Raw genomic sequence first — 11,387 nt, 5'->3', positions numbered from 1 at the left:
GCCTCCCGCACACCCCCCACCAGAGATCAAGTGCAGGGAGGATGCTCAACCAACAGAGCCACACCAGCCAGGGCAAGCCTTTTTTTGAAGAGCAGCTTCCAGATTATAAGGAGAGCAAATTGCCTTCCTACAGCCCTCCAAGACTAGCCATTTTAGAAAGTGTACTTTCCATTCTGGCTGATGTGGTTCGGTTGGGATGTTGTCCTGTACACCAAAAGGTGGGTTTGATTCCCAGTCAGGGCACATACCTAGATTGTGAGTTTGATAACTGATCTGGGCGCATATGGGAGGCAATCAATGTTTCTCTCTTTCCCTCTTCTCTAAAAAAAATCAATTAAAAAAAAAAGATAATGGACTCTCCTCCCCAGAGCCCGCCCCCACATAGACATGGTTTTTCTTTTGGGCAAACCTGCTCTTTAAGAAGGGAGGTGGCAAAACCTGTTTGAGGGTGAGGTTTTCTCCCTTCCACACCTTCCTCCTCAGAGGCAAGACAACAACAGCTGAGGCAGAGAAAGGGTAGTGTTGGGAAGCTGGGGCAACCAACTCTGAAAATCCAGGTGTTTAAGGAAGGAGACAGATTTGTGAAGATGGGAACTATACAAGAGGCAGAAGAAAAGACATTGGCTGTTGGGTAAGTAAGATCTTAGCTAAATTGGTTGGAAACAAAGTGAATAGTTTTGGGACTTCCCACCATCCAGCTCTTATAAGGTCTAATCTTGGGTTCCTAGAGGCAATAAGACTATAAGAGAAATAATTTAGCCCTGGCCGGTTTGGCTCAGGCCTGTTGGCAGAAGGGTCACAGGTTCGATTCCCAGTCAAGGGCATGTACCTGGGTTGCAGCTTCAATCCCTGGCCCTGGTAGAGTGGGGCAAGAGGCAACCAATCGATGTGTCTCTCTCACATTGATGTTTCTCTCTCTCCCTCCCTCCCACTCTCTCCAAAATTCAATGGAAAAATATCCTCAGATGAGGATTAACAACAACAACAAAATATTAATTTACAGAGAAGGGATGGGGGTGGCTTTAGGTAAGAAAGATCAGGATAGTATGGGAACTGGGGAACAGGGAGTCCAGGGTAATTATCTTTTTTTTTTAAAGGAAGTTTTTATATTTTGTGTCTGTTAAATCTGCCATTATTCTCTGTTTTCTAATTCTCACCCTCCAGAATGGCTATCAGGAAAGCTGACCCAGAACTAAGTTTAGGTCCAGATCCTCCCCAGCAAATTTCTTCCTGCGTACCTTCTTCCCCCACCCCTCCACCTAGACTGTGGTTTTCCCTGACCACTCCCCAGCATGGAGGAGGAAAGACAGACCTGCCCAAGTGCCATCTTCCTGCACTTTGCCTAGTGACAGCTGGGCAGGTCTGATGGCTTCCAGCCAATTGTAATGTGGAATACGTCTCACCCCTACTGTGTAGGTGGAGCACCTGCCATAGAGGTAAATATGATTAGCTTTACATTCTATCCTTCCTCTGCTTCTAACTCAACAGTAGGGGTGATCTGTGTCCAGCAAATGGTGAAGATGGGTAGAAACATCTATCAGAGAAGTTCTTTTTCTTTTTATTTTTTAGTGTAATAAAGGTTTTTCTTTTTCTTTATTGGTTTTAGAGAGAGAGGGAGAGAGAGAGAGAAACATCCATGAGAGAGAACATCGATTGGCTGCCTCCTGCATGCCCCCCAGTGGGCCCACATTGGATCGAGCCCACAACCTGGGCATGTGCCCTGACTGGGAATCCAACTGGCGACCTCTTGGTGTAAGAGTCAACGCTCAACCACTGAGCCACACCAACTGGGTGAGACAAATTCTTTTTAAAGCCTGTTCTGTGCTTTGCACCTTAATTAATATTCTTCGGTCTAGTGTCTTCTACCTATAATCCAGTTCCCTCAAGACATTACCTAGTTTGTCTTATGATAATCTTTTCTTCTGGGGGCGGGGGACCATCTTAGGGCCAGGGAGAATGCGGAAGCAGCAGGACCAGGAGCATCCCTGAGACTCGGGGAACTGGAGCTGGAGGAGGAATGGCAGGATGAAGACTTCCATAGGTGAGGAGGTGAGAGGGAGTTTGGGAGAAGGAAGTGATGGTCTCAAATGGATGCCCTGGCCAGTTTGGCTCAGTGGTTAGAGCGGCGGCCTGCGGACCAAGGAGTCCTGGGTTTGATTCCAGCCAAGGGCACGTACCTCAGTTGCAGTTAATCCCCAGTCCCAGTTGGGGTAGTGCGGGTGACAGCCAATCAATGTGTGTGTGTGTGTCTCTCTCCCTCCCACTTTGTCTGAAGATAAGTGTAAAAATGTCCTCAGGTGAGGATTAAAAAAACAAACAAACAAACAAACAAACAAAAACAAATGGAGGGCAGGCATGGTAAATTAGAAACTGAAGAAGTGGGAAAAAGAAAGCAGAGGTGATCAAATCATATCAGGGAGAGAGAATTGATTATTGATACCTGACTTGGTGCCTTTAGTCTATATTTCTTCCCCCTTTTCATCTTTTTTCCTCCAGATTACTTTCTGAAGAGGCTAACTCTTCTGAAGATCCTGAGGACCCTAAAAGAGACTCACAGGCAGGTAGGTGAATTAGAACCTAGGCCTCAAGTTCTTGGTTCTGACCCAGTGGAGGGTTAAGCCGCCCTCAACCATTTGCAGTTCTATTTGCCTTTTCCCAAATGTCCCCTGTATCTGTCCTTTAGAATTCACCTCATATTATCACTTCCACATATAGGAATTCTAACCAACACACACACACACACATCTTTCTATTCTTTTGTTTTCCCCTCCCCCCACCCCAGGTACCCCCAGCACTCTGGCCCTGTGTGGCCAGCGCCCCATGCGTAAACGTCTCTCTGCCCCAGAGCTGCAACTGGATTTGACGAAGCCTGGAGATAAAGGCGCTTCTCCCACCTACTCTGTACCTTCCTCTCCTGCTGGCAGTTCTGACCTGGACATAGACGAATTGGAGACCCCTTCAGACTCTGAGAAGCTGGACAGTGGACATGAATTTGAATGGGAAGGTGGGAAAGAAACCTGAGGGATGAGCAGGTAGTAGAGGCCTTTGCTAAAGCTCAGGATGGATTTAATGGGACTGAAGTTAGAACTAATGAGGTGGGGACTGAGAGGTAAGGTCAGAAAAATTAATTCTTCAGAAAGGAAAGGTAGAACCTTTGTGAGAAATCCAATGTGAGAGTAGTCAGTGGAGGAAGGGCGGGGTCCTTTGTTTGGCAAGGGAAACTACTGAGTGGCTGGTGTATGCCATCACTGAGCTAGGACCAGAGTTATAAAGAAGAATAAAATAATCTTTATCCCCAGGGAATCTCTGTTTAGTAAGAAATATTAAATACCAGCTGGTGTGGCTCAGTGGATTAAGCATTGTCCCTTGGACTGAGAGGTCCCAGTTTGATTCCCACTCAGGGCATGTGCCCGGATTGCGGGTTTGATCCCAAGTCTGGAGCATGCAGAAAGCAGCTGATCGATGTTTCTCTCTCACATCGATGTTTCTCTCTCTCTCTCTCCCTTCCTCCCTCTCTAAAATATGAATAAAAACATATTTTTTAAAAAGAGAGAAAAAACGGTTGCGGTTTGTCCCCGGCCCTGGTCGGTTGTGTGGGTGGCAGCCACTCGATGTGTTCCTTTCACATCGATGTTTCTCTCTCTCTCTGTTCCTCTCTCTCCCTCCCACTCTACCTGAACGAAAAAAAAAAAAAAAAAGAGAGAGAAAAAAGAAACATACATACAAATAAGTGTGGTTAAAGGTTATGATGTATATGTGTACAGGGTACAGTGTAGGAAGGGAGAAGGAAAAAGTAAGTTCTGCCGAAGACTTCACGGAGGAGGTGATTCTGAGCAGTTGTTTATCAGGTAGTTGGAGAGGTGTTCTAGATGGAAGCAGCAATGTGGACTGTAGAATGGTGTGTTGGGGAACTCAAAGGATTAAGCATGACTATTTAGATATTAAGGAAAATCGTTTCTTCTCTACTCACAACACTTCTGACACCAAATGTGTGGGTTCTCCCCACATCAACCAGTTCTCCAACTCTCCAGACACCAATTAGGTATCCTAAGATATAGTTATGACACTAACTACCTGGAGTTAGCACAGACCCCAGAGGTTAAGGGCTCAGTCCCACAAGACTGTCGCCCCTCCCCCTACTTCAGACACCAGTCACATGTCCAGGTTGTCACCTGTGCTTCAAACTAACTGGCTATACATTACCCCCTTCTCAGGTTCAATAATTTGCTAGAATGGCTCACTAGAATTCAGGAAAACAATTTACTTACTAGATTACAAATTTATTATAAGAGGTTACAACTCAGGAACTGCCAGAAGGAAGAGATACATAGGACAAGGACAGTGGGAAGGGATGCGGAGTTACCACGCCCTCTCCTAGTACCTCCATGTGTTCACTAACCCGGAGGCTCTCCATACCCCTTCTGCTAGGGTTTTCATGGAGGCTTCATTGTGTGGGTATGGCTGATTAATTCACTGGCCATTAGTGATTAACACAACCTCTAGTCTCTCTCCCCTCCCCAGGGTTCCAACCCTCTAGTCACATGGATGGTTCCCCTGGCAACCAGCCACTCATCCTTACGGGCTTTCCAAAGTCACCTCATTAATATAAACTCCTGTGTTTGAAAGGGGCTTGTTATGAATAACAAAAGATAATTCTTTCACCTTTTTCATCAGGAACTGTCCCCAGAGACAGGGACAAAACAAAACAAAAAAATTATTGTATCATATCACTCAGATATGAAGGGCTGGGAGGCAAAGAGAGATTGGCAAAAAAAGAGTACTATATAAACAGGCGAGGTGGGAGCATGGGAGATCCTTGCTACCATGCTAAGGAGTTTAGGTTTTCTCTTATAGGCAATGGGAAGTCATTGAATGCTTTTAGTCAAGGAAATGACATGATCAAATTTCATCGCTCTGAAAAGATTGAAATAACGAAAGGTCCCTCAGGAGGGTATTAATGCTATTGTGGTGCATCCATACAATGAAATACTAAATAGTAGGCAGCTATTTTTTAAGATGAGGCAGCTCTTTCTATTGCCATGGAAAGATCTTGTAGAATTTGTGGGTATAGCATATTGCCATTTCAGAAAAAAGGCAGGGGAGCCCGGCTGGTGTGGCTCAGTGGATTGAGCACTGTCCCATGGACTGAGAGGTCCCGGTTCAATTTTTGGTCAGGGCACATGCCCAGTTTGCGGGCTTGATCCCCAGGAGGGGACGTGCAGGAGGCAGCCAATCGATGTTTCTCTCTCACATCGATGTTTCTATCTCTCCCTCTCTAAAAAAAAAAAAATCAATAAAAATATATTTTAAAAAATTTTAAAAGGCAGGGGAGAACAGAAAGCTTGCTGTAGTGGTGGTGTAGAGGGTGGAATAGAGGGAGACAGACTAAAGGCAGGGAGACCAGCTAGGAGGCTCATATTAAGGCCAGGTGAGAAATGCTAAGACCCTGAACCAGGACAGTAATAGTGGAAAGAACGCTAGAAGAATGTAATGGAGGTAGATGAAAGAGCATCTTGGGTCCAGTTGGCTTGAGGGATGACAGAGAAAAAGAATCTTGGATGACATACAGTTTTCTCAGGAAGCTAGATGGATGAGGTCATTCATCAAGAAAGGAAATGAGCATCGTCCCAGGCACCAAGAGGTTGCTGGTTCGATTCTCAGTCAGGGCACATGTCTGGGTTGTGGGCTCAATCCTCAGTAAGGGGTGTGCAGGAGGCAGCCAATCAATGATTCTCTCTCATCAATGTTTCTATCTCTCTCTTCCTTTGCCTTCCTCTCTCTATAATATCAATAGATTACTTTTAAAGGAAGGAAATATGGGAAAGAGGAAGAAGAGCATGATATTGAGTTACACTTTGTGTCTGGTGACTTGGAGATGACAGAGACATACAAAGTAGAGCTGTCCAGTCTAGGCATTTAGGAACATGGGTCTGGAGTTAGGAGAGAAGCCTGGGTTAAAGAGGAAAATTTTGGAATTATTGGTGGTAACTAAAAACAAGGGAATAGGTGAGCTCACCCAAGGAGAAGCATGGAAAGAGGAAAGAAGGAAAGAAGGAAAGAAAGAAAGAAAGAAAGAAAGAAAGAAAGAAAGAAAGAAAGAAAGAAAGAAAGAAAGAAAGAAGGAAGGAAAGAAAACAAACCTATACTAGCAAGGGGCATTGACTTACCATAGTGCAAGGTTACCTCAAGACCACTGTCTAGTGAAAAACTGAGGATAGCCCAGCTGGTGTGGCTCACTGGTTGAGCATTGACCCATGTATGAAGAGGTCGCTGGTTCAATTCCCAGTCAGGGCACATGCCCAGGTTGTGGCCCAGTCCCCAGTGCAGAGCATGCAAGAGGCAGCCAATCTATGTTCTCTCTCATCGATGTTTCTATCTCTCTCTTTCTTCCTCTCTCTCTAAAATCAATAAAGAAAAAATATTTAAAAAGAAAAAGCAAGGATAATGAGTTGCAGGCAATAGAAATCAGCAAGGGTTTGGGCGTGTTGAACAAACGAGGGCTAGAGTCATGGGGGAAAATTGGGGAATGAGAGGTTGGAGTAATAAACTCTAGGAATCTGGGGAAGTTACAAGATACTGAACATGTGTATTTTGCCCTGTTGATTCTTCCCCATCCCTCTCTTAGATGAGCTGCCCCAAGCAGAGGGTCTGGGGGCCAGTGAGGCAGCTGAAAGGCTGGGCCAGGGCTGTGTGTGGGATGTGGCTGGAGAAGATGGCCATCGCTGGAGGGTGTTCCGAACAGGGCAGCGGGAGCAGCAAGTGGACATGACTGTCATTGAGCCCTATAAGAAAGTCCTGTCTCATGGAGGTAATGGCTAGCATAAGTGCAGGAGTTAAAACTATGACGTCTGGAATAAAATGCCTAAGCTGGAAATTCAGTTATTGGGTTCGCACTGCTTCTATAAATTTCAGAGACCCTCAGAGTCCCTTGACCTGAACATGTCTGTCAATACACATTTATTGACAATGAATTGTTCCTCATCCAGGCTACCATGGTGATGGACTCAATGCTGTCATCCTCTTTGCTTCCTGTTATCTACCCAGAAGCAGCATCCCCAACTACACCTATGTCATGGAACACTTATTTAGGTGAGATGGAAGGCCTGACAGGCTCCAGGGGGGATGTTAGGGAGGAAAACGTAAGAAACAAACCCCTTCTTGATCAGTACCTGGTTGTGGAGTCTACAGTAATGTCCTTCTCACTCTCCACAACCCCAAAAACATATCTTTCCTGACAATTTTGTCCCCCCCAGGTATATGGTGGGAACTCTGGAGCTGCTGGTAGCTGAAAATTATCTGCTTGTTCATTTGAGTGGAGGCACAAGCAGGGCCCAAGTTCCACCTCTGAGCTGGATACGCCAGTGTTACCGGACTCTGGATCGGCGGTGAGCCTCAGAAATAGAGGGCTGAGCCTATCTTATCTGTTTCTTTTCTTTTTTTTTTTTTTTATCCTCACCCGAGGACATATTTTCTATTTTTTTTTTGTTGTTCAGATAGAGTGTGGGAGGGAGAGAGAGAGAGAGAGAGAGAAACATCAACGCGAAAGGGACACGTCGAGTGGCTGCCACCCACACGACCCAACCAGGGCCGGGGACAAACTGCAACCGAGGTACATGCCCTTAGCGGGAACCGAACCCGGGTCTCTCAGGACCGCAGGCCGACGCTCTAACCGCTGAGCCAAACCGGCCAGGGCCTTATCTGTTTCTTTTCCATCTTTTCATTCTTTCTTCTTCCATTTAGTTCTTCCTCTTTTTTTGTCCTTCTACACCCCTTTCCAGGCCTCTCATGTTTTCTGTCTCTCTTGTAGTCAGAGAAATAAAGTTTCAAATGTTGCCTTTGCCATTTACCAAGCTATGTGACTGATTTTTGTTTTTTGTGTGTGAGTTGTTTTTGTTTTTGTTTGTTATCAGCTGTGTAACTTTGGACAAGTCACTTAATATTTCTGGGATTCAGTTTCCTTATTTGTAAAATGGCAATGAGAATACTTTTGCTGCTGAGTATTTGTGAAAATCAAGTAAATCAGAGTGGCATATTGCCTGGCACCTAGAAGGCACCCCTTTCTTTTCCCACAGTCTTGCTATTTACTTCACTTTCCAATCCATTGTCTTCCTTCTCTGCCTTCCTCCCTCAGCCACAGATCGTTCTCCCTCTTGATGTTCCTTTCTTCCCTCCATCTTCCCTTTGCTCATTTTTCTCTTTCTTCTTCCTCTTTTATTTTCTCCTCACTGGTCTTCTCCCACCTGGAGTTTTACAAATAGGCCTGATCATGGACGAATGGAGAAGTGTACCAGAGGAACTTACACGAGGGTAGGGCATAGGAGGGAAATGAGGTAGTAAAGACAGGCTGCGGGATTCTGAGAGGAGAGCTTCCTAAGAATGAGGATAATGGAGGGCTGACCAAGATGAAGATGGATGGAGCTGAGATTGCAATGAAAAGAACAGGGATTAGACCCAGTTGCCAGAAAAATCTAGAAATTAAAGAAGTGAAGGAAATTAAAGTGAAGAATATAGCAACTCTGCCCTGGCTGGTGTGCTCAATGGTTAAAGCATCGGCCTGTGCACTGAAGGGTTACAGGTTCGATTCCTGGCCCAGGGCACCTATCTGGGTTGCAGGATCCCTGCCTGGTTGGGGAGCATGAGGTAGGAAACCAATCAATGTGTCTCTCTCTTTGATGCCCCCCCCCCAAAAACCAATGGGAAAATATTCTTGGGTGAGGATTAACAACAACAACAACAAATACACACACACACACACACACACACACACACCCCTGATCTTGAGGCATGAAGGTGGAAGAAGAAATAGAATAATCTCATATTCTTCTTCAGGTTAAGGAAAAACCTGCGCGCCCTGGTGGTTGTCCATGCTACGTGGTATGTGAAGGCTTTCCTGGCACTGCTTCGGCCCTTCATCAGGTACTAGCTCTGGGGACAGGACCCTCTTCCTTCCTCTTCTTCCCATTAAAAAAAAAGTTTTTACCAATTTTTTTAGATAGAGAGGAAGGGAGAGAGAGATAGAAACATTGATGTGAGAGAGAAACATCAATTGACTGCCTCCTGCACGCCCTCTACTAGGAATCGAGCCTGCAACCCGGGCCTGTGCCCTGCCGGGAATCGAACCGAGACCTCTCAGTCCATGGGACGACACTCAATCCACTGAGCCACACTGACCAGGCTTCTTCCCATTTTTTTTTTTTTTCTTTATTAATTTTTAGAGAGAGAGGAAGGGAGAGGGGGAGAGAGATAGAAACATTGATGAGAGAGAATGTCAATTGGCCGCCTCCTGCATGCCCCCCACTGGGGATCGGGCCCACAACCTGGGCATGTGCCCTGATTGGGAATCGAACCGGCAGCCTTTTGGTGCATGGGTCATCACTCAACACTGAGCCACACTGGCTGGGCTCTTCCTGTTTTTTAAAAATGAGTTTATTTGAGCCAAATTAATAACATAAGCCACAGAACAAGATCTCAAATGCTCCCCCTCTTCTTTCCATTTTCAGATTAAGATTAAGAAGACCTTGCCCTACCCTGACCCTTTCTAGCCTTTTTTTTTTTTTTTTTTGAGGAAAGCAAACTGTTATTTACTCATTTATTTATTTTATTAATTTATTTTTGTTACAGATGTTTCTCCTTTTTTCTCCATTGACACCTTTCTCCCCATCCCCCCATCCCCAGCTTTGTTGTCCATGTCCATCAGTTATGTGTACATGCATATAAGTTCTGTGGTTTATCTCTTCCCTCCCCCCCTACCCCTTCTTCTGAGGATTGTCAGTCTGTACCCTACTTCCACGTCTCTGGGTCAACTCTGTTCCTCAGACTGTTATGTTCATTATATTCCACAAATAAGTGAGATCATGTGATCTTTCTAGCCTTTTGACCATTCTCTACTTGTTCCATTTCCCTTTGTAAGGGTCTCCAGGAACCCTCTTTCCAGTGTGCAACACATGTGGTTTATCCTTTCTTTTCAGTTCCAAGTTCACACGAAAGATTCGTTTTCTGAACAGCCTGAGAGAACTGGCCCAACTCATCTCTTTGGATCAGGTCCACATCCCTGAAGCTGTCAGACGGTGGGTCCTGAGCTTAAGGATAAAGGTTTGGGGTGGGATGTGTAAAGCCAGTTTCCATTTCTTAATGCCTTAGGGGAGATGCAAAGGAACTAAAAGCCAGAGGCTCTGCTTTCAGATGTTTTGAGGTATCTGGGAAAACTGCACATATTCAGAGAAGAAATTAAGGACATTACTGTATCCAATAAAAACAAATGAAAAACTGTACATACAAGTGCCAAGGCAACAAGGAATAAAGGAATAATCACAGCACAGAATTCAGAGGACATTCAGACCAGCCCTAGAAATTAGAATGGGATATATTTGTTGGCAGTAAATGGGAGAGATTATCCAGTCTGGGAGGGGTGCTAGGGAGCAAAGGATCCTAAATGATGACCAACTCAAGCATCCAGTCTTCCAATTCACTTGGCTTCTCTCCCCAAACCAGTGAGTAAAACCCTGGTCCTGCCCTGCCTGGGTGGCTCAGTTGGCTGGAGCATCATCCTATGCACCAAAAGGTTGCATATTACATTCCCAGTCAGAGCACATACCTAGGTTGTGGGTTCAATCCCCAGTCGGGGCATATGTGGGAAGCAACCCATTGATATCTCTCTCACATCAATGTTTCTCTCTCTCTCAAAAATCAATTAAAAATATATTTACTTATATAAAACAAACAACAACAATAAATATCCAAGTTCTGCTCCTATACTACTTATTCTTCTCTCTCCTAGGCTGGACCAGGATCTCCATGGCTCAGGAAGGACCTAGAACAGGACTGGAATAAAGGGTCTTAGAACCAAACAAAGATACTGATCTGCTACACCTTAACCCCTGAAACATCTCAGCTGTTTTGTAAACCATCTCATCCTCAACCCCAGTGCCCCAGGATCTTTACATCTCAATGTGGTGTCATTCCTTCAGTGGCTTTGCCTTCAAATCAGGGCTTTGAGGTCTGGAACCTGATCTACTGGGTGACTTTCATTTCAGCCAAGTAGTAGCATTTTGTATTGGAAATGGCAAAGCTGTGGGTCTTAGTCCTGCTTTAGCTGTGGAATCTTGGGCAGAACTTCATTTCTGTGAGTCATTTTCATTCTCTTAAAGGGGCTGAGATTCTTTCCACCTGGGGTATTCTAGCAGTTGGGGAAAGTGCGGGGCTATGGGAAGGGCAGGGCTTAACTGAACATAGCCAGCCTGCCTGCTGGGAACCAGGAAGGAGTCCACTCCCGAAGTCTTGGAGAACCACCGATGCCCCCTTCCTTGTTAGTCATGTCTGCTGCCTGTGAGCCTGGGAAGGACTGCTTTCAAAACCGTTTTTTTAGCCTGTCTGGTGTGGCTAAGTGG

At 45.3% G+C, this 11,387-nt stretch overlaps 1 protein-coding gene across 3 annotated transcripts; it reads left to right on the top strand.

Annotated features, from left to right (window-relative positions):
* Window positions 1-459: 459 nt before the first annotated feature.
* Window positions 460-11,310, top strand: BNIPL (BCL2 interacting protein like). Of its 3 annotated transcripts, none has more exons than XM_036272812.1 (10): window positions 460-631; window positions 1,946-2,041; window positions 2,497-2,561; window positions 2,846-3,004; window positions 6,626-6,808; window positions 6,987-7,089; window positions 7,254-7,385; window positions 8,830-8,916; window positions 9,969-10,067; window positions 10,778-11,310. In XM_036272812.1, exons 1-10 carry the CDS (start codon window positions 588-590, stop codon window positions 10,812-10,814), a joined length of 1,005 nt encoding a protein of 334 aa, XP_036128705.1. In that variant the 5' UTR covers window positions 460-587; the 3' UTR covers window positions 10,815-11,310. The 3 variants fall into 3 exon arrangements, with proteins under 3 accessions (XP_036128705.1, XP_036128704.1, XP_036128706.1); XM_036272811.1 differs by having other exon boundaries at window positions 2,783-3,004; XM_036272813.1 differs by lacking the exon at window positions 1,946-2,041 and having other exon boundaries at window positions 2,783-3,004.
* The last annotated feature ends 77 nt before the right edge of the window (window positions 11,311-11,387 follow it).

This window comes from Molossus molossus, unplaced genomic scaffold (genome assembly GCF_014108415.1).
Source record: "Molossus molossus isolate mMolMol1 unplaced genomic scaffold, mMolMol1.p scaffold_m16_p_20, whole genome shotgun sequence".
Taxonomy (NCBI): Eukaryota; Metazoa; Chordata; class Mammalia; order Chiroptera; family Molossidae; genus Molossus; species Molossus molossus.
The sequence above is the reverse complement of the archived record's forward strand: the minus strand, read 5'-3'. Positions and strand labels throughout refer to the sequence as shown.

Coding starts and splice junctions, on each gene's coding strand:
- BNIPL (XM_036272811.1), top strand. CDS start 588: ATGGGAACTATACAAGAGGCAGAAGAAAAGACATTGGCTGTTGG. Junction 2,042..2,496: donor CAGGATGAAGACTTCCATAG/GTGAGGAGGTGA, acceptor TTTTTCCTCCAG/ATTACTTTCTGAAGAGGCTA. Junction 3,005..6,625: donor ACATGAATTTGAATGGGAAG/GTGGGAAAGAAA, acceptor TCCCTCTCTTAG/ATGAGCTGCCCCAAGCAGAG.